Here is a 23,127-nt window from a genome sequence, read left to right on the forward strand (position 1 = left end):
ACCTTGGGAGAGTCCTTTCCCTTCTGTGGACTTCTTTCCTCACCTATCTACCATGGTAGAGGGAATCAGTGATCTCTGAGAGCCCTTCTGCTTTAAATTGATTCTGACTTTAAATCTGCCCACTCAGTCCTAGGACAGCACAGGTGGGATTTGGAGTAATAATGAGAGGAGGATAGAAACCCAAACATAGGCATAAGGCTGTCTAGGCCTGTGTCTGCTCCAGTCCAACCCAAGGGCCTGGGAAAGGACCAGAGACTAAGGTTCTAGATATGTACATTAGCTTGGACTGGAAGAGTAACTAGAAGCCACTGAGGCATAGACCAGCCAAACAAAGTAGGGAGAGAGAGGCATGGACTGATGAAATTGACCTTCCTTTCCCCCTTAGTCCAAGGCTGGGTCCAGCCACCTCTGCATTACAGAGTATACTTATAAGATGTACCTGTGGTCCTCTTCTCTGTCCCAACAGATTGTAAGGTTCTTGAGGGCAGGAATGGTTTTCATCTTTCATTGCATCCCAAGCAACTAACACTGTGTGTGGATCACTTCAAACCAACCAACCAACCAACCAGCCCTAGTCTTCTCTCTTGGAATCAATTCTATGTATTGGTTCCAAGGCAGAAGAGCAATAAGGGCTAGACAATCCAGGTTAAGTAATTTGCCTAGGGTTATACAACTAGGAAATGTAATGCCTGGCACACTTCATGCTTTTTGATTGATTGATCAGTAGCCTACTCCATTAATATTTAAATCTTCTTATATATTTGTTTTTCTTCCTGGGGTGGGAAGGATGGACCGACAAGAAGAAATTTCAGCTTCTTTCAATGCTGTAGTAAGGCTTCCTTCCATTTCCAATCATGACCATCTACATCTCAGAAGAATCCCCTTCTTCCCTAGATCCTTCCAGAAGGCTAGATCCCCCTCTGGAAGGCTTTTGAGATTGCTTTCCTCATTCAAAGCCCCACAAATTTTGATCCCTTGACATACTGGACCCCTCCTCCTACACATTCAATTGCTAGTTACTACTCCTCTAAGTATCTTGACATACAGCACCTTGACATTCCACCACCCTCCCCATCCCCAGCCCTCCCAGGGTTTTGCTCTCCTGTTCCTTTTGCTCCAGATTCCCAAGTTCCCAGACTTCTTGGGACCAGCCCCTAGTTTCTTGAATTCTGATCCCTTTGACCTTGAATCCCCCAGGTCTCCAGACTCCCAAGTCCTTGTTCTTCTTATCTCCCAGACCTTTGGTCTCCAATTTCCCTCTCCCTGGTCTCCCTGGTCCTTTAAACCTTCAACCCTTTGGCTACCATGTATCTTTGACTCCAAGCCCACAGTATTACATTTCCCACTTAGTGTACTGGGTCCCCACCCTTTGGGTTCCTTTGCCTATTGATCCCCAGAGTCCCAATTTCTAGCACTTGACCTTTGGTCTCTGGGCCCCCAGCCCTTTCAATCCCTTGCTTCTCAGACTCCAGAATCCAAGTGTCCTGGCCTTAAAACCCTGATCCTCAGCCATAGGCTTTCCCATGCTAACTAGTATCTCTCTTCATTTCAGCTTTGTTTTGCCAAGGAATAAATTAATCTGTGGCAACCCCAATGACAAATGGGTTAAGGATAAAAGAAGAGATCTGGACAGGCAAAGGAAAACCATCAGGAAAATCAAGGACTTTAGAGGTGTGTGAGAAACAGTACAGGGCCTAATAAGAGAAACATGTAGCCTATCTCTTTTTTCATTCAAATCCATGTTTTATATTTTTAAAATTTATATTTTAATTCATTACCACCTACTGTTTTTATCTCGCATTAAACCATGAGTTCCTTGAGGGCAAACACTCTGCTTTTGCCTTTCTTTTATTTCCAGTGGCACATAATAAATGCTTAAGAAATGCTTACTGACTGACATATCACCTTCATTTCCAAATATGTTCCTCTCTCCTCTTCTACCCATTGGACTAGCCATTTAACATAAAGGATATTTATTCCTCTACCATTCTACCCTACCCCCAAGAAGAGGGAATTGAAGTAGAATTTCTTAACTTTTTTTTTTCAGACGAGCATCCTTCGTCATTATAATTTCATAGCACTGAGTTTCATTGTTTTCCTTTTCATTTATACTGTTGCCCTATTTCCCTGGCTTTGCTTATTTTGCATCAGTTCATATATCTTCTTGTGCTTCCCTGGATTTTTCATATCGCATAGTAATATTACATTACATTCATATACAAGTTTGCTTAGTCATTCCCTAATCAAGGAGCATTTACTTTGTTTTTAGTTTTAGTTTTTTTTTTCCTGCCATTTCTTTTAAGAATCCTAAATTACTTAGCTATGATCATTGGAAGTAGGGGTGAAAGGATTATATATTTACTTTTACTCTTCTTTCCTTCCTTCCTTCCTCTCTCCCTCATTCATTCATTGAACAAGCATTTATTGAATCAAGTAAAGAAAGCATTTATTAAATGTCAAAAGACAGTCTTCTCTCAAGAAGCCCACAGTCTAATTGAGAGGAGATAACAAGCAAACAATTACCTACAGAAAATATTTGTACAGGACTAATAGGAAATAATCCACAGAAGGAGGACATTAATTAGCTTTAAGGGGAAAGGACGAAGACTTTGTGCAGAAGGTGTGATTTTATTTATTTTTTATTTATTTATTTTTAAACCCTTAACTTCTGTGTATTGGCTCATAGGTGGAAGAGTGGTAAGGGTGGGCAATGGGGGTCAAGTGACTTGCCCAGGGTCATACAGCTGGGAAGTGTCTGAGGCCAGATTTGAACCTAGGACCTCCCATCTCTAGGCCTGACTCTCAATCCACTGAGCTACCCAGCTGCCCCCAGAAGGTGTGATTTTAAAGTGAAACTTGAAGGAAGTCAGGGTAGCCAGGAGACATGAGGGTCAAAGTAGGGAGTACAGTGTAAGAAGACTGGAAAAATAGGAAAAGGCCAGGTTATAAAGGACTTTAAAAGCCAAATAAAAGATTTTCTATTTGGTCATAGAGGTAATAGGGAGCCAATGGAGCTTTTTTTTTTTGAGGGGGGAGGGTTGTGTTCCAGGATCAGACCAATTTGGCAGATAAATGGAAGGACTCCATTTATGAAGTACCTGATACGTGCAGAGTTACAAGAGTCATAGTCTCGTGAATCTGATAGAACATATGTATGATGCAAATTAGGATATGATCACTGAAAAAGAATTTGGCTTCCTAAGAGGTTGGAGGAAAGAAAGATTCTGGTTGGGAGGTGGGGAGGAAAATCAGAGGAGACATCTAGGAGGCACTAGGCTATCCTTAAAGTCCTTTCCATTTCTAAATTCCATGGCACTGAGGGAGAAATGGAAAAGACCTGTATAGCCTGGTAGTCCCAGACGACTTCCTGGAGGAATCAGGACTTAAAAATCTACCTCTCAGTTTTACTTTTGGCCAGATACAACTAGTCTTCCAATTTCTGGCCAAAAGTAGAAGTAGACTTTGGGAACACATGTTGGGTACACTGGGGTGGAAAGGGGAAGGGTAGATGGAGGAATAACTCCCAGGCAGGTAGCCAGGGGAGATCTCTGCTTCAGGAAGAAAAGTAATCACCAGAAAATTGCAAAAACCTTTGCTCCTCAGAACCTCAAAACCTGGATTCTAATCTTAACCCCACTACTAACTCACCGAGTGACCTCAGATAAGTCATCTTCCCCCCCTCCCACTTTAGTTTTTTACTATGTGTAAAATGAAGATTGTGGAATCAGTCAGTCTGTCAGGCAGGAAGCATTTATTAAGGGCACATAACATGCCAGGCACTGTGCTAAGTGCTGGGGATACAAAGAAGCAAAAGACAGTCCCTGCCCTAGAGGAGCTCATTGTCTAATGGGTGAGAAAACATATAAACAGATATGTACAAAGTAGAAGTATACAGGAGGAATGGAGATCACTAACAGAGGGAGGGCACTGGCATTAAGGGGAATTAGAGTCTGTTTGATAGGATTGTGGGTTCTAGAGGTGCCAGGGACGGCAGAAGCTATCTAGTTGGATTATCTTTGAGGAACCTGAGGCATAGTGGGGTTAAGGGACTTGTCTGATGTCATACAGGTAGTAAGTGTTAGAGGCAAGATCCAAACTCAGGTCCTCAAATTGCAGGGCCAGGGCTCATTCTACTGTAACATTATAGGGAGTCAGACTAATTAATCTAATGTTTCTTTTATTTATCTGTTCACTCATTTGTTCATCCATCCATCCATCTATCCGTCTATCTATCTATCTATCTATCTATCCATCTATCTATCTATCTATCTATCTATCTATCTATCTATCTATCTATGTCTATCTATCATCCATCCATCTGTCTATCTATGTATCTGTGTCTATCCATCTATCCTTTCATCTATTTATCTATCTGTTCTTTCTATCCTTCCTTCCTTCCATCCATCATTCATCCATATATCCATCTATCTATCTCCTCCTCTTTTCTATTCTGAACTTAGCAAACCCCAAATAGAATGGATATTTGCATATATGCAGTGAAAACCACACACACAAAACTACCTGTTTCTACTTTGGGTTGTTGGATTTTCTTAATAAGCAGATAATAAGATCAACCTATAGCTTTCAAATTTGTCCTGCTTGCCTGTGCTTCTTTCTAACCTTTCTTCTGCTGTATTCTTCGCATTTATATATACACACACATATATAATTTGCCTCACAAATCCCCTTTCTTTTTTCTACTCTATCCTGATCCTCAGTTGACCACCCATTTCCCTCCCATTGAGAAAAAAGGAAAACAAAGCCTCTATAAGGTCATTTATAGCAATAAGTCTCAGGGTCCTATGACCTTTCACAATACCTGGACATCATCATCTCTCTATTTTGATGCCAGGTACCGCCCCCATCTTCTCTCCTCTCAGGGTTCTCTGTCCCTCACCCTGTCCTCTTTCTTTCCAGGAAACAACATCAACACAACCAGGCCCTTCATCCAAGATGTCCAGGCCCATCGAGTCCACAGCATTGCCAGGAACCACACCAAGCTAAAGCATGTCTGAAGTATGCAGGGAGCTGGGGCAGGGGCTTGTTTTGGAGAAGAGCAAACTATGGAGTTTCTATTTGGGTGTTTAAAGGGCTGCCAGTTCTTGTGACTGGGGGGTCTAGATGTTTTGACCTTGACTGGCCAGGTTATTTCCTTCCCGAACCTCTACTTTTCACTGAAGGGCTCAGGAGAGCCTAGAGCTGTGGTGGTGAATCCATGGCATGCATGCCTGAGGTGGCACTCAGAGCCCTCTCTATAGGCACATGCAACATGTGTAAAGGTGAAAATTAATGGTTGGACAATAATTTTATGAAATTATGTGGTTGCCATTATTTATTATATCTCAAGTCAGAAACTTATTTACAAAATAGAGAGGAAACAATAAAGTAGAGACTTGTGAAGGGGATAGAAAAGTTATCTATCCTATCTTAATCCAGACAGAGATTAATTAACTCTCAACTAGGAAGGCAGGTAGTGAGTAATCATGAGGCCTCCTCCAAGATAGAAGCCAGTCTCTCCAGAAACTAGGAAAGGAGTCAGCCTTTCACTTACCCCAGGAAGTAGTCCAGGAGTCACAGTCCAAGTTGAAGCCACAGTCTCCAACTAAGCTCCCTCAAAGACTCTCTCCAGCCAGAAGACTATCTCTACCAAACTGACACAAGCCTTAGGATTCATGGCTTCTTATGGTGATTTCTTGACCCTGACCCTCTTCACAGGGGCCAACCACAGTTTCCAAATTGTCTGGAACTGCCCAGGGGGCAGTGCTTGTGGGAACCAGTTCTCACCTTCTGGAGGGGTGAATACTTGTCAGAAGGGTTCACAGATTCCTGGCTTATTGAGTTTCTGAGGATGTGAACTCTGATCATAGGATTCACAAGTTTGGGACTGAGTTAAAAGGGTGGAGCTCTCTAAGTAAGTGACTTGAGAATTCTCTAACTACTTTACAAGCTCCTCACCTAGTACTAAGTAGGGTGTTTAATCTTTTGTTGTCATGTGATAGGATAGAACATTTCAGGGGGCTGCATCTGGGCCACAGTAGTTTGCCCATCGCTGGACAAAGGGAATAAAGAATTCCCTTTCACAAGTGTAAACTCAGAGAAAACAAAGAATTCCCTTTTTACACATGGTCCTCACCTCAGTATGGTTTGCTACTTCCCCCTTTCCATACATGCCTGAGAACATTTCTCACATCATCTGCTATTCTGCCCAGCATCCCAGTGGGAAAAGCTTCCTCCCTTACCTGTCTGGGGTAAGGTGGGGGAGCTCATATGTGGTGTGAGGGTTGCAGTTTGGGCACTCAGTCCATAAAAGGTTTGCCATCACTAGCCTAGAGGAAGAGAAAGAGCCTTTCTTGGCTTGGAAAGACTGAGGCCTGCAGCAGCTATGGACAGATAGGACAAAGGAGAAGTGCTATTAATAGAGGGATGTTCACCCTTTTTTCTCTTTTCCCTCTTTTTTTTTTCTTTTGCAGGATAATAATCCATGAAGTTCACCCCAACTTAGAAACCTTCCATGGGTCCCTAGTGCTTCAAGGATGAGCCAGGCATTTAAAGCCTTCTACAATCTAGCTCCTAATTGCCTTTCCGGATGTTTCATATAACTCTCCTTCAAAGTATCTAGTGAAACTGGCACGCTTATTCTTTCATGAACTCAACATGCCATCTCCGTGTTTTTCTACAGGTCACCTTCCATGCATGAAACATATACCTCCCCATCTGCCTTTTAGTTTCCCTTGCCTCCCTCCAGAGTCAGGTCATGAGCTTTGCCTTCAAAGCTTATCCTAATCCCACCCTGTGTACACACTGTATCTCTGCACTGTATAGTATGTAAGCTCTTTGAAGATGGGCACTATTATGTTTTTGCCTTTGGTAGCCCCAGTGCCCAGCAGTCTGTGCCCACTGTAAAACTCAATAAATCCTAATTTGGAATCAATCAAGGCCAAGTCAATTCTTCAAATCCCAACATCTGCCTTGGGGCCAGTATCTCTGGTTTCTTTTCTCCTTCCCTTGATACTTATTGGGTCCTACCTCGAGGCATGTCTACCTGTCATCTCATCTAGTCACCACTTTAGTCCTACCATTCATGCCCACACAAATGGGTTACTGCTATTGTCTCTCTGATGGCAGGATTTGAGCCTGGGTCTTCCTAAGTCCCAGTTTAGCATTCTGTCTACTACACCACACTATTTCTGCAAGACCTCAGAGTTGCCTCTGCAATTTCTATCTGTTTTGATTTGTTCTTTGCTCTGGGGCCTCTCTGATGGCCTCCTTGGTCCTTGCCCTTGCCTATTTCTAGTCTGTTCTGATAGAGGTTTGATCTAGGGGAAGAAGCATGGGGAAGTGGAATGAATATTCTAGATTTAGGATTGGAAAACTTGGATTCAAATCCTGACTCAGTGATTTACTAATTGGGTGACCAATAGCAAGTTTTCCCCCTACACGGTAAGTACTTAAATGTTGAAAGATTTGGGATCAGCAGAGTAAATGCCATCTACTTGGGGTCCAACTGAATCAGGGACTACGGTAGGTTCTGGCACTTGGGTTCTAGTCCTGGCTCTGTCATGTACTAGCTGTAAAATCTTAAGCAAGTCACTTTGATCCCAGAATATGAGAGTTGGAAGAGACTTTAAAACATAGAACACCCTCCTTAGGGTACTCACCCAATTTGCTCTCAGAGGTTGAGACCACAGCGGGTAGTTGCTACCTCCAGTTTGAGGGTTAAACTTTTAGGTCTGTACTCTTATCACTATAGTTCACAGGCCCCACTTGGTATGATTCCCATTAACAGTCAGCCAGCAGATAGGATTAGTCTTGGCAAAGGCATTTACTAAGATGGTGAAATAAGAACAGCAAACTATCAAATCTTCCCCTACCCCAACCCTGGAGAACTCTCTTTCTTAAAAACAATTTTTTTTTAATTTTTATGTATTGGTTCCAAAGTAGAAGAGCAGTAAGGTTCAGGCAATGAGGGTTAAGTGACTTGTCCAGGGTCACATAGCTAGGAACTGTCTTGTGATTAGATTTGAACCCAGAACCTTCCATCTCCACCTGGCCTGGCCTAGCCACCAAGCTACCTAGCTGCCCCAAGTGTACTCCTTCAAAAATATATTCAATATCTGTGCAAATATTGGGCACAAAGTGTATATATATAGTGAGACCAACATATGGCCAAGAATATTCATTCTTCCCATATGGTGCCTCAGAATTTTTCCCATTCTTGGAGAGTACTTTCTGGAGCCCAAGTTTCAGTCAGGGCTAGCGCTCACTCGCTCTCTCTCTCTCTCTCTCTCTCTCTCTCTCTCTCTCGTCTGTTTCCAAAGGTCCTTTCCTTCTTCCTTTGGCTGCCTTTTGGGGTCCACATCTATCTATAATGTATCTCTTCAACTATGTCTCAGATGCTTTTAAATTGATTCTTTTTTTTTTTTTTTTAAACCCTTGTACTTCGGTGTATTGTCTCATAGGTGGAAGAGTGGTAAGGGTAGGCAATGGGGGTCAAGTGACTTGCCCAGGGTCACACAGCTGAGAAGTGGCTGAGGCCGGGTTTGAACCTAGGACCTCCTGTCTCTAGGCCTGACTCTCACTCCACTGAGCTACCCAGCTGCCCCCTCTTAAACTGATTCTAAAGTAGCTGGATAGGATATTTCCTTTAGGGTGAGTAGCTCCTGATAGCCAATGGGAAGGGAGCACAGGGAACTTTCCCCTTTTCCCCTCCATTGCCCCCTAAGCCAAGAGTTGGCTTCATCTCTGCATGCTGGCTCCTGCCATTACCCTCCCAGACGGAGGAACTCCCTAACTCCAGTTTTGATTATTTAAAGCCCAGTGAAGACATAACCAATTTTCACTGTCTAATGACTACGGCTCCCTTCTGACTCATCAGAGAAAGGGGTTCACACTTCATAAAGGGATCACCGAATTTTTAAGGCTTTGTTAACACATTAAAACTTCATCATCTGTGACCACACCCCATGACTGCATGCAGGGAGCTGAGGAATGAGAAATCAAATGCTTCTTCCCTACAGACAGAATGCCAGAGCTGGAAAGAACCTTAGAAAAGAGTTAGAACCCAGCCTGTTAGATCCGGAAGGGATTTAGAACATATTAGAGTGGGGGACATCTTTAGATCAGAGACTTTCCTAATGGGAAGGGATCCCAGAGGTCACCTCATGTCACCCACACCTGAGCAGAAATCTTATCTACAACATGCCATGTGGCCTCCTTGTCTCTAATTAATCATCTTTAGTGACAGAGAATTAACTCCTTCCCCTTGTATAGTTGGAAAATCTTGAACCCCTAAAAACTACTTGCCCAGGGTTCCTTTCTGTATTGCCTGGAATGCTTTTCCTTTTGTTTGCATTTGCATGGTCATGCTTTTGTATAAGTTCTGAGTCTCCACCTTGTTCTTTCTCTTTTGCTCTTGGGAGCAGGCGGGTTAGTACCTTTTTAGCTAGTTTATTATTAATAAAACTTAATAAAAATATAATATTTAGTTATCGACTATTACTTTTCAAATCCACACCCCTGATTCAGCCCATACCATTATTGGGCATTGGATGGGAGACAAGATGGCTATCAGGTAGTGCAAAGATGGGGTGAGTCAGGGGCCTGACCAAGAATTCACAAATGGACAAATTTAACCCAAAATAATTTTATTGTTGCCATTTCTTTTAATACAAAACAGGGTCCCCAGAGCCCTGCCCCAGCCTTCCTGGCAGGGGAGGGGTAGGGTGGGGGGTGGGAGATGGGGATGGAGACACATGTGCCCCCAAATCTGGCTTCTTTTGCTAATAGCCTGATGTCCAAATCCCTACCCCCAGCTGCCATGAGGAGCTCCCAGGACTGGCATTCACATGAAGCTCCTTTGGACTGAATGAAGCTCCCTCAGAAACCGGCCCCTGACCCCTCACTCCCTGGGGCCGGCCTCAGTGCGATACAGACATTTTTCAAGTCTGAGAATAAACCAAGATACAGTAAACACAGGTTGGATAAGGATGAAGGGGCAAAATGGTGAGGGATGGGAGATGGATGGGACCTTTGGGAGGAGAGGGGACAGTGCAGTTGTATGCATGTCTGAGGGAGGGCAGTGATGCTTGGGAAATTAGGAGCTGCCTTCAGGAAACCCCAGATCTCATGGCTGATGTCCAGCAGTGATGGTGGAGAATCAAACCCTCAGGAATATTGGGGGGAAACCGCAAAGATAAGAAAAAAGCAGAGCCTGGACTAGATGGGATGTAAAGGTGTATCTCTTCCTCCCCCCACCCCCAACCCCGCAGGTGCCTGGATCCATCATCCCAAGGAAATTTAACACGATAGTCCTCCCATTCCCTCTTCTCATGCCCTCACAGCCCAAAACTGGGCAAGGGGACAGATAGAGGCTCCCCAAAACTACAGCTTCCAGCCTGGTCCTGTCCAGCAAAGCAGGCAGGGTTGGCCTCTTGCTGCCTTCCCCTCTCCAGAGGCTCCAAGGCAGTCTCTGCAGGAGAGAGTGGGGTCGTATGGTTTAGGCTATGTGGGGTGAAGGCAGTGGCCAGCAGAGGAAGGACGGGGTAGAATAAAGAGGGTGGCTATGCCCAGGCGGGAGAGAGGCTACGCTGTGTGTAGTAGGGAAGGATGGTGCCCAGGCAGGAAAGACAGTATGGAGTGAAAGGGGGAGAGTGCCCAAGACTCACAGTGTGTGTGTGTGAGTGTGTGTGTGTATATATGTGTGTATCTCTGTGTGTGTGTGTGTGTGTGTGTGTGTGTGTGTGTGTGTGTGTGTGTGTGTGTGTAGGAGGAGGGGACACGCCAATGTGGGTCAGGGGCTGGGGGCTCTAAGCTAGTAGAGTTGTAGTTGTAGTTTCAGCCTCAGAGCGTGGCCTCCCTGCCCAGCTGGCTCTCCCAGCTCATCCCCTGCTGGCCTGGGCACACTCATGACCTCCAGCTGGTAGGCACCAGGGCCAGGCTTCTTTCGGCCCAGACGCAGGTAGCTCAGCCCTTCCTTGTGCTGCATACGGAAGAAGCCTGCCTCGTTGCCATGAGCAATAATGTATAGCACCCGGTTCTCCAGGGCCTCCACGGCTGGCAGCAGCTCCAGGATGTGCTCTCTGGGGCCCAGGTTGGAGAGGTTCAAGGCCATGGCCAATGGGGCCTCAGTGTCCACACTAGCCAGGCTCATCTAGATGGGAGGGACAAAGGGAATAAATAAGGTGATTGGCTAGAGCAGAAGCCCAGAGGATCCCACAGAGAAGACTTTTGCCCAGACCTTGGTCCCAGTCCTAACTGTCTGAGCCTGAGGCAAGTCACTTTCCTCACTGGGCCTCAGTTTTATCTTCTGTAAAATGGGCTGTTGTGTATGCTTCATACATTTTAGAGCACTATAGAAATGAGAACCACCATCATTATTAACATATGATGATGATAGTAGTAGTGTACCTGGAACCTGATCTGAGGCCAGTGGCTCAAAGTAACAGCATTGGAGCTCCCAGACCCCCTCCTCTCCCTAAGCCCATCCTAAGGAGAGGGGAATCACCAGGGGAAGATTGGCAGATCGATTTCACCCACCTGCCACCTTGCAAAAGGTGCAAGACCCTAAAAAGATCCCTCACCATGCTATGTGAGGAAGCAAAAGCTGATTGGATCCAATCTCCCAAAATAGCCCTTACTAGAATCAAACTTGCTCCTCCAGCAGATTTAAGACTAAGCCCATTTGAACTGCAGTACGGGAAACCCTTTCTAACCTCTGATGTTCTTTTAGATACAGAAATTATTCACGGTTTTGTTCAGTTTTCTAAACAATTCAGGCAGATCCACCAGCTCTGGAGGGAATATGCTAACAAGATCCTTCCCAAACCCTCAAGAGAGGAGAAAGAGGAATCCCTCCACCCAGCCACACCTGGAGATTTGGTGGTGAAGGGGGAACAGATGTCACTCATTCCTGTGAGCTGCTGGAGGACCTCAAATTCCTCTTCTGCCAGAAGAACGAGCCTAAGGATGCTCCGGAATGGGTAGACCCCCATCCCCTTTCCTCCTGGTTCCCTTAAATCTCTTACTCCTTTTCTTACATTTCTCTGTTTCTTTAAATCTTGCCAGCCAGCCAGAAAACCCCCTGATTTAAACCCTGCGATTTTTTTACATTGTCATTTCTTTAGTTGCTTTTAGGATGAAAGCTCTCTCTCATCACAGAAGATGCCACTCCCAGCCTGGATCTCTGGACATTGCCTAAAGTCGACACCTCTCTCCCTCCAACATAGGCAGGGCCAGCTATACAACCATACCCAGCTTGGAAGAAGCTACAGAAGATTGAGACCTTCGTCCCTTTTCCCTTAGATATTTGGAGAGGGGGGAGATGACATGGGCATTGTGCAGAGATGGCAGGGACCCTGTACCCCTTGACTCTGGCAGGCTGTGAGCAGGGGAATTCCCTTCCCCCTTCCTGCCCTTGAGACCCCCAAGGCAAGGACCATTGTCCTTGGAATTCCTTTGAGTTGAAATAGGCAAAGAGATACACCTCCTGGACACACCCGGACAGTCTAGGCCCTGAGGGTCTAGGACGGACCCTGCACCAACTCCCTGCCTGAGTGCAGGGAGTCACGTAGACACTACGAGAAAGGATACAAAAGGGCGAGAACTGGGGGACTGGGGGAGAGCCTCTCATGGCTGCTCCACTCATGCTGTCTTGCTGGCCATTAATCCTATCTTACTAATAAATCTTTCTTTTTTTACTTTTAAGCTAAGTTTGGAGTCCTCTCATTCTTGAGAATGGTTTCCTTCCCGAACCCAGGGGTTCACTAATTTGCTCCCCTATAACAGTAGTAGTAGTAGTAGTAGTAGTAGTAGTAGTAGTAGTAGTAGTAGTAGTAGTAGTAGTAAGCCTTAAAGCATTCTTCTCCAGTGAAAAGTGTGCTAGATTTGGTGTCAAAGGTTGCTCTTCAAGGCCTGTAAGACACTGGGCAAGTATCTTAGCCTCAGTTTTCTCTTCTGTAAAATGGACACAAGAGACTTTGCTATCCCATGATCCTGCCCCTGTGCCTTTGCCAGTCTATTCCTCATGTCTCAAATACTCTCTCTCCTCATCTCTGCCTCTTAGAATGTCTAGCTTCCTTTCAAATGCCACCTCTTCCATGAAGCTTTTCCTGATTCCCCCACTCACCTGCTAGTGTTATCCCTTCTTCCCTAACAAATGACCTTGTGTTTGCTTTGTATCTCCTTACAGGAAGATAGCGTATTTTTCCCTTTAGAAGGTAAGCCCCTTAAGGCCAATAACTTTTGTTTTTAACCTGTGATTCTCAGGGCTTACCCCACAGCAGATGTTGAATAAATACTTACTGGTGGATTGAAAATTGTTTATAAGTTTTAAAGTGAGAGTTCCCATTGTTATTAATAATGTAGGATAATTATAAACCTTAAAGCATTCTATAAATGTGAATTATTTTTTTTTAATTTTTATTAAATTTTATTTTTTAAAAATATTTTCCCAAGGTTCCATGATGCATGCTGTCTCCTTCTCCTTTTCCCTCCCTGCTCCTGGAGCTGACATGCAATTCTGCTGGCTTACACATATCTTATCACTCAACACCTATTTCCATATTATTAATATTTGTAATAGAGTGATCTTTTAAAACCAAAATCCCCAATCATATACAATGTGGGTTATTATTATTATTATACCTTTACCTTCTGTCTTGGAGCCAATACAGTGTATTGGCTCCAAGGCAGAAGAGTAGTAAGGGCTAGGCAATGGGGGTTAAGTGACTTGCCCAGGGTCATACAGTTGGGAAGTGTCTGAGGTCAGATTTGAACCCAGGACCTCCTGTCTCTAGGTCTAGCTTTCAATCCACTGAGCCACCCAGCTGCCCCCTGCAGTGTGGGTTATTATTAACAGACTTTGAGGTCCACAAGGGCAGGGGCTAAGCCTTAATTATGCTTTTGTATCTCTCCTGAATATGGGAGAGAGAACTCTTCTGCATACAACTGGCACTAAATAAATGCATATTAAACTTGAATTTCAATTTAGAGAATCACACTTGGAACCACATCGACTCTATATCCAGCATGGATAGCCCTTGAGGTTCAGTTGGAAACAATCTTTAGACTAGTTTCTACTCATTAGAACTACAACCAAAAGTCTGTTCCCCCAAATTAGTGTTTGTAAGAATGTTTGTTTGTTTTTCAACACTTACCTTTCTATTACTTTTAGTAACAACTCCAAGACAGAAGAACAAGGGCTAGGCAGACAGGGTAAGTGACTTGTCCAGGGTCACACAGCTAGGAAGTAACTGAGGCCAGATTTGAACCCAGGTCCTCCAGACTCCAGGCCTGGCTCTCTGTTCCCTGAGTTCCCTATTCGCTAGTTTTTGTTTGTTTGTTTGTTTGGTTGGTTTTTTTTTTAGCATTTGTATGTTTTATTTGTAATTTCCAGTGCTGCAACAGAGCAACTCCATTGCTATGTTTCTAATTCTTAGCAACTGACTCCCACACAAATAAACCCAAGCTTTTACAGTAACTTAGTTCATAACTAAAACTTCTGTAGCTACTTTGAGGGTTACCAGGGGTGTTTCTGCCTGGGAGGTGGATTTGTAAATGGACCCAAGAGGAAAACGCATAACTAAGTGACACAAGATGGGTACTGGGTACGATCACAGACCTTGGAGGGTATCAGGTTCCAGAACTGAGACAAAGAGATGGGAAGTGATTTGCAATAAGGGGGAGGGCCAGATCTTGTGATTTCTACATGCAGAGTTCTCTCCACTATAATAAGGTGCCTCAAAATTTTACATATTAATACTTTTTGTGATAGCAAGGAGATGACCCTGAGCCTATCCTTCCTAAAGGACTATGGCTGGTGTGATTTCCATATGTTCTGGATGGAGTAGGGGCTCTCTGGCCTAGGGGATGGAGATGTGACATGCCCCCCAGGGGTTTAGTGGCCCCCAATCTGAATACCATTGATTTAGTCCAATTTTATAGATTGGGAAAACTGAGGGCAGGTGCTTTTGGTTTTTTGGCCTTTCCTTGTACCTGCAGAACTTAGCATAGTACCTGGCACATAGTAAGTGCTGAATAAATGTGTCTCTGAGTCTATAAGCTGCAGAGATAGTCTACTTAGCTGTGTTGTTAGAGGGGGGAGGGAATAAGTATTCATATAGCACCTACTATGTGCTAAGTGCCTTATAAATAATATCTCATTTGATTTTTACCACAACCCTGGGAGGTAAGTGCTGCTATCATTTTCATTTTAGAGTTTGGGAAACTGAGGCAGAGGTTAAGTGACTTCTCAGGGACACATAACTAGGGAGGGTTTGGGGCTGGATTTGAATTCAGGTCTTCTTGACTTCAGGTCCAGTGCTCTATCCACTACCCCATCTCGTGGCCTTGGGATTTCCATATCCGGAAGTTCTCTATACTAGTGAAACCACATATCCAATTTCTACCTCTCTCCTTTCTTCCCACTCTCTAGCACTTAGCATGGTGGCCAGCATATGGTAGATGCATGTTGACTGAATTGAACATGGGCTCCCTCTCTCCTCCATCCTTTCCTCCCATCAATCACCTGGTGCCTCTGAGTCCCATTGGTGTGTCGTCGTTGCCGGCTTCTTTGGGAATAGCCATTTATCTTGCACTCATAGCAGGTGTCAGGAGAGAGCAGGTTCTCTTCATCTTCCTCCTCAGAAAGGGTTGGTAGATAGGAATTCTTGTCAAAGCCAAGTCCTGAGATGCAGTGCCTGGGACCAGGAGAGGCAGCTGGGGTTAGAGGAGCCTCCAGACCCAAGAGAAACTAACCCCCATTTAGCCAAGATGCCACTATAATTATTGTTCAGTCATTTCAGTTGTGTCTAACTCTTTGTGAGTGCATTCGGGGTTTTCTTGGTAAAGATAATGGAGTGATTTGCCCTTTCCTTCTCCAGCTCATTTTATAGATGAGGAAACTGAGGCAGAGTTAAATGACTTGCCCAGAGTCATATAGCTGGTAAGAATCTGAGGGTGGATTTGAACTCAGGTCTTTCTATTTCTATACCCAGTGCTCTATCCAGTGAATTACCTACCTTTGCCTCATGCCACTGTTACAAACTCCTCATTGGGCACTTCACACTTAACACTTTCCTTCCCTTCGTACACTCGACAATCCAGCTACATGGATCAGCTTGCTGTTCTTTGTAAACAATACTCCATTTCCCATTTCCATGTCTTTGCACTGGCAAATGCTTTCCCTTTTCACCTCCATCTCTTGGTTTTCTTGAGGGCACAGCACAAACCCCATCTTCCACTGAAGGCCTTTTCTGGGTTCACAGCTGCTAGCACCTTCTACTCTGACATTCTCTTCTATCTATTCTATATCTTGTATGTCTATAGCTACAGACATTTGTATATATAGACATCATATATATAATATATAGTGGACTATATATAGACAATAGATATTATATATATTACATAGTAGACTATATATATTATATAGTAGACTATATATATACACAATAGACATATATTATATATAGTGGACTGTATATATAGAGAGACAATAGACATTATATATATATATTACATAATAGACTATATATTATATATAGTGGACTATGTATACATATAGACAATAGACATATATATTATATAGTGGACTATATATTATATAGTGGGTTATATATATATATAGACAACAAACATCACATATATTACATAGTAGACTATATTATATATAGTGGACTGTATATATACATATATAGACAATAGACATTCTATTTATTACATAGTAGACTATATTATATATTGGACTATATATACATATAGACAATATACATTATATGTTATATAATGGACTACATATAGACACTAGACATTTTATATATTATATATAGTGGACTATACATATACTATTATATATATAATGTCTATTGTGGACTGTATGTATATATACAGTATATAGTAGACTGTATATATATTATATACAGTGGGCTATATACATATAGACAATTGACACCATATATTATATATAATGGACTATATGTAGATATAATAGACATCATATATATTATATTGGACTATATATAGACAATAGACATTATATATATTATATACAGGGCTACATATAGACAACAGACATCATATATTATATATAGTGGACTATATATATAGACAATAGACATTATACACGTATAATGTCTATTGTCTCTCTCTCTCTATAGGATATGAGTTCCTTGAGAACTGGGATGTTCCCCCCTTTTTATTCTCCCCCATCTTCCCCCCCCCCCCAGGACTTCACACAGTGTCTCATATACAGTAAGCCTCTAATAAATAAATGCCTGTTGACTAACTCTGTGAGTTGGAAACTCAGAGAGCCAGCTCAGGAAGGGAAGGGGGGAAAAGGCAGGGGAAGGCCCCCATCTCAAAGAGCCAAAGGGAACAGCCCATGAGAGCAATGTTTATGGCCCCAGAGGGAGAGTTTATGTATGTGTTGAGTATGTGAGTGGGTAAAAACACAGGCTTGCACTTGGTTATATGTGCAGATGAACATGTATGTTGGATCCGTATACATATAGGGTAGAGGCAGATCATCATTTCCACAAGTCTAGGATCATAGAACCTTAAGAGTCTGCAAGTCCAACCCAAATTCTATACCAAATGATCACCTAGCCTGCAGTGTAGGGGACAGAGTTCTAAGACTAGAATCAGGCAGACCTGGGTTCGAACTCTGACTCAACATTTATTAGCTGTGTGATCATGAGCAAATGACTTAACCTTTCTGAGGGTCAGTCATGATGGGGTGGACCAGAGAGCTGTAAAGATCCCTTCCAGACTGAGGTCCATGATGGTGATGACGATGATGATAATAAACAGCATTTCTATGGTGTTCTTAGATTTGCAAAGTACTATGATCCCATAGTCATAATCTCCAGAGAGCCAGTTACACATTTGGACAGTTTTAATGGTGAGGATAGAGGAGGTCTAGCAAGAGAACAGTTTGCTTAAGGAAGAACTAAGGGATCTTGACGGTTTCTAGGCTCCACAGTAGGGCAGGGCAGATAGAAAAGGCTGGCAAGATCTTAGCTTGCAGTAAAGGGAGATAGTGCCCAGACTGAGGAGGTGGTAACGTGCCATACTCTACTCTGGTCAGATCCCATCTAGTCTCATGGGTGCGGTTTGGAGGGCATTTTTTTAAATCTTTACTTTCTGTCTTAGTAACAACTATAAGCTAGAAGGGCGAGGACTAGGCAGATGGGGTTAAGTGACTTGTGCAGGGTCACATAGCTGGGAAGTTTCTGAGGTCAGATTTGAATCCAGGTCCTCCTGTCTCCATGCCTGGCACTCTATAAGGGTAGCTGTCCCCTGAGGATACTCCTTACAAAGGATATTGCCAAATTGGAGAACATACAGATGAATGAGAATGGAATGGTGAAGGTCCACCATGCAAGTATTCATAAAAGGAACAGGGAATGACAGAGATAGGAGAAGAGAAGTCTTAGGGCAGAAGTTCTTAACCTGAGGTATATGAATCTGATTAAAACTTTTTTGATGGTTATATTTCAATAGAACTGGTTTCCTTAGAAATTCTATGAATCTAATTTGACGTATTTAAAAATATTATTTTGAGAAGGAATCCATAGGCTTCACCTGACTGACTGCCCAAAAGATACAGGACATGAAAGGCTAAGAACCCTTGGCTTAGGGGAATATGGCATTTCTCTTCAAGCATATGAAGGGGTATCATGGGAAAGAGGGTCTGTATATTTTTTTCTCCTTGGTCTTAGAGGCCAGGACTAGGAGGAGCCCTTGGTGGAAATTATTGGGGGAGGGAGGGGTGCAGCCAGGTGGCCCAGTGGATTGAGAGCCAGGCCTATAGACAGGAGGTCCCAAGTTCAAATCTGGCCTCAGCTACTTCCTAGCTTTGTGACCCTGGGCAAGTCACTTGACCCCCATTGCCCAGCCCTTAGTGCTCTTCTGCCTTAGTACTAATACACAGTATTGATTCTAAGATGGTAGGTAAGGGTTTTTAAAAAAAAAAAAAAAAGAAATTATAGGGGGGTGAAGTTGAGCTTAATAGAGGGAAAATTTACCTAATGATAAGAGCTACCCCAAAATGGAAGGGCCTGCTTCCTGACTAAAGTCATGAGTTCCATGTCCCTGGAGAACTTTAAGCAGGGGCCAGATGACTGACCACAGGAAGAAGATGCTATAGAGTTCTCAAATATCTTTTCTTAAAAAAAAAACAAAACCCAAACAACTCTTACTTTATGTCTTAGAATAAATGCTATATATTGGTTTCATAGGCAATGGGGATTAAGTGACTTGCCCAGGAAGTGTCTGAGGCCAGATTTGAATCCAGGACCTCCTGTCTCTCAATCCACTGAGCCACTGCGTTGCTCCATGCTAATATCTTTTCTATGGACATATGTATCAGGGCATGAAGAGGTATATCCAGACATGTACATAGGAGAGAACTCTACTCACCCTTGCCCGGCACGGAAGTAACCCCCAGGGCAGCCACACAGGTAGCCCCCGTTGGTGTTAGAGCAGCCGTAACTACAGGGGCTGCCCCCTGCAGAGCACTCATCCACATCCCGGCAGCCCCCAAAGGCCTGGTCGAAGTCGTAGCCAGAAGGGCAGACACACTTGAAGCTTCCCAGAGTGTTGTAGCAAGAGGCCGAGCCACAGGCCGTGGGGCTGGAACACTCGTTGTCATCTGGAAGGAGGAGGCACAGTTTGGGATGAAGACTGGTCCTAGGACCAAGGCTGGGCCTGGGGCAACTGAACTGGATAGAGTTCTGAGCAAAGAAGGAAGGAAGGGTATGTATGGGAACATGAAGACTGAGGAGAGGCATCAGGAGACCAGAGGCAGCCTCAGAGCAAAGAGATCTGTCAGAACTAGAGCTAGCAGTTTGGGTGCCCGGGGAAAGCTTTCTGCAACTTGTGTGTGACAAGCAGCATGAAATGTGCTGACACACCCTGTAGTAGAGAGAGGCCCTGGGAACCCTTGAGGGTGGGGGAAGAGGCTGTGATCTGGGTCAGATGGGGCATGCAGCAGGATGCAGGGCAGTTCACCCATATGGAAGTGGCAAAAGAGAAAGAAAGCCTGCCATCGGGCAGCTTCTAATTTTAACTTTGCTGATTGTAGTCATTTCTATGTTGGTAAAGGAAGGTAAATGCCATTAGCCTCTCTACATTTTGCTGCTCAGGTCAAAGCTCTAACCACCCTATTACGGCTTTGAGCTTCAGCGGAGCGTCGCAGAGGGCCAGGGCTCAGAAGGCTAGAAGCCCAGCGGTAAGAAGTCAAGGCTTTGTCCCCTTCTTCTCTCTCATTATATCATTTCTTCTCCAGGATAAACATCTTCAGTTTTTCTGCCCTGATTTCCACCCTCCTCACCCCAAATGCCTGCCACCTCTACTCTTCAGCATCCTGGTTGCCTTAGGTTATGAGTGTCCCTAAAAGTGTGTTGTCTCCTCTGGCTTTATTTTTTTATTTTTAATTTTTTTTGGTTTTGGTTTTAAATACAAATTTTTATTGAGACTTTATGTTTTGATGTCATCTACATTTCCCAATGTATTCCCTTCAAGTTTGGTTTCCTGTGTAGTAGAAAAAGAGCTCTAGATTGCATTCTGGAAACCCAGGTTCATATCCTAGCTCCACAATGCATGACTCGATTGTTCTTGAGCCATAATTACCTTCCTCCTTTGGAATATTAAAGGGTTTGACCCCCTAAGGTCCCTTGCTGGCTCTAAATTGTAAGATTCCCATGTAAAACCCAGTGGAATTGCACATCAGCTATGGGAGGGGAGGAGGAGGGGAAGGAAAGAACATGAATCATGGAACCATGGAACAAATTTTCTTAATTAATCAAAAAAAAAAAATAAATAGGGCAGCTGGGTAGCTCAGTGGAGTGAGAGTCAGGCCTAGAGACAGGAGGTCCTAGGTTCAAACCCGGCCTCAGCCACTTTCCAACTGTGTGACCCTGGGCAAATCACTTGACCCCCATTGCCCACCCTTACCAATCTTCCATCTATAAGACAATACACCGAAGTACAAGGGTTTAAAAAATAAATAAACAAATAAACAAACAAACAAATAAATAAATAAACAAACAAACAAACAAATAAATTGTAAGATTCTAGGATATGTCTTTTCCCAGAAGCCAGGGGATTAGGTACTCACCCACACACTGGTCCCACTGGGAATGAGGAGTGAAACCATTGGGGCAGCCACAGCGATAGCTGCCCACCATGTTCCGACAGCCATGCTGGCAATGGTGACTTCCATCGCACTCATCCACATCTGCAAGAGGACCCCACCCCCCAGCATCCCATTTGGAGTGAGCCTAAGGCCCTACTGTCCTAGCATGCCCACATTCTGTCATCAGAGGCCCTTCTCCTTCCCTGCTAGGGCCCAGACAGAGCCATGTGTATGTAATTTTGCGTACAATTCATATCTTCGCAGAATGTCAAAGCATCAGCCCTCTTTGAGAACAAAATTATTAACAAAAAATGCCCTTCTTTTTCTCTACTAGCAGCAATGCAATGATCCAGGACAGTTCTGAGGGACTTATGAGAAAGATGCTATCCACATTCAGAGGAAGAACTGTGGGAGTAGAAACCCAGAAGAAAAAACAATTACTTGATCACATGGTTCGATGGGGATAGGATTGGGGATGTAGACTCTAAACGATCACCCGAATGCAAATATTAATAATATGGAAATAGGTCTTGATCAATGACACATGTAAAGCCCAGTGGAATTGCTCGTTGGCTATGGGAGGGGGGGTGGGAGGAGGGGAAGGAAAGAACATGAATCATGGAACCACGGAAAAATACTCTGAATTAATTAATTAAATAACTTTTTTCAAATAAGAAAAATGCCCTTCTTTCCCTATTTCCCAGCCCCCAACCCTTCTCAAGTCTCAGCTTGCCCCTCTCTTATCTCCAGCCCCCTGCCTGGGACCCTAGTCCTGATCCCCTCCGAAGGACCCGGCCTCTCTCTACCTTCACAGGTGAGGCCCGTGCTGTCCAGAGAGAATCCTCGTTGGCACTGACAGTTGAAGCTACCTGGGGTGTTCTCACATTGCCCCTGGGCCCCGCACAGGCCCGGCTGGGTCATGCACTCGTCACTGTCTGCAAAAATAGAGATTGGAAGACATAGCTGAGGGGCCAAGATGGGGCTCTGGAGATGCCAAGAGCACCATGGATATGGCCTGGGGGAAGGCAGTGTGTCTCTGATCAAGCAATGGGGAAGGCAGTCAGAGCTTTCTTTCTGTTTCTCCCAGAGTAGATATACCAAGGGTGGGAAGCAGGGGAGAAATGGCTCACCCTTCCGGCTTTGGAGGATTGTAGCCTGGTGGATCACAGTAGTTAGACATTAACTGTCCCTGAGAGCCCAGACTGTCCCCTATCCCAAGCCCCACCCCCTCCACCACCTTGTACCTCTGATTTGAGGAGCTGGAAATGATACAAGTTTAGGGTCTGCTGCCATCCATACCCCTATGGTTGGACTCAAGCAATTCTCAGTCCTTTCTGTTGACTCACTTAGCACCAACCTAGATCATGGCCTCATCCTGTTCATCTTGACTATTAGGATGCTTCCAAACCTATTCTTCATACAGCTGCCAAGTTAGGCTTCCTACTGTCTGGGTTATGTCAATCCACTCCTCAAAAACCTTTACTGGCTCTCTATTATCACTAGAATAAAATACAAACTGCCATTCAAGGCCCCCCACAATCTGAGTTCAACCTACTCTTCACACTACTCCCTTTCATGCTGTTTCCTGTTCTCATCTAGTTATATCCCACAAGACTGGAATGAGCTCCCTTCTCATCTCTGCTTTGGTGGAAACTTTCTTTCTTCAAGGCCCAGTTTAGCAATTATCTTCTCCAAAAAGCCTTTCTTTATTTCTCCTCTAGCTGAAAGAGCTTTTTCCCTAAAACTTTCCTAGAGTTCTTAGTCTTCACCTTGCCTTTGTTTCTATGACAGCCAACTGTGTATCATAAATATATAAGCCATAGTTTCTATAGTAGCTTATAAACTTTTTGAAGGCAAGAACCGTGCCATCTTTCTAACTTTCTAATTCCAGAGTCCTGCACAGGGCCCTGTTCCTCATAGATTTTCTTTTCCTTCCTTCCTTCCTTCCTTCCTTCCTTCCTTCCTTCCTTCCTTCCTTCCTTCCTTCCTTTCCT

General features: G+C 43.9%; 1 protein-coding gene and 1 long non-coding RNA gene across 2 annotated transcripts in view; one reads left to right on the forward strand and one right to left on the reverse strand.

Annotated features, from left to right (window-relative positions):
• Positions 1-1,590: 1,590 nt before the first annotated feature.
• On the forward strand, positions 1,591-6,905 carry LOC123232285. Its single transcript, XR_006505139.1, has 3 exons — positions 1,591-1,671; positions 4,918-5,016; positions 6,471-6,905. It is a non-coding gene; the product is annotated as an uncharacterized LOC123232285 (long non-coding RNA).
• A 3,905-nt stretch (positions 6,906-10,810) lies between these two features.
• Positions 10,811-23,127, reverse strand: part of FBN3 (fibrillin 3) — a 106,942-nt gene continuing 94,625 nt past the window's right edge. The window contains 5 exon segments of the mRNA XM_044685371.1: positions 10,811-11,149; positions 15,524-15,695; positions 19,417-19,648; positions 21,116-21,235; positions 21,940-22,068. Coding sequence (XP_044541306.1) covers positions 10,811-11,149; positions 15,524-15,695; positions 19,417-19,648; positions 21,116-21,235; positions 21,940-22,068 — 992 coding nt within the window.

The sequence above is a fragment of the Gracilinanus agilis genome, chromosome 1 (assembly GCF_016433145.1).
Source record: "Gracilinanus agilis isolate LMUSP501 chromosome 1, AgileGrace, whole genome shotgun sequence".
Lineage (NCBI taxonomy): Eukaryota > Metazoa > Chordata > Mammalia > Didelphimorphia > Didelphidae > Gracilinanus > Gracilinanus agilis.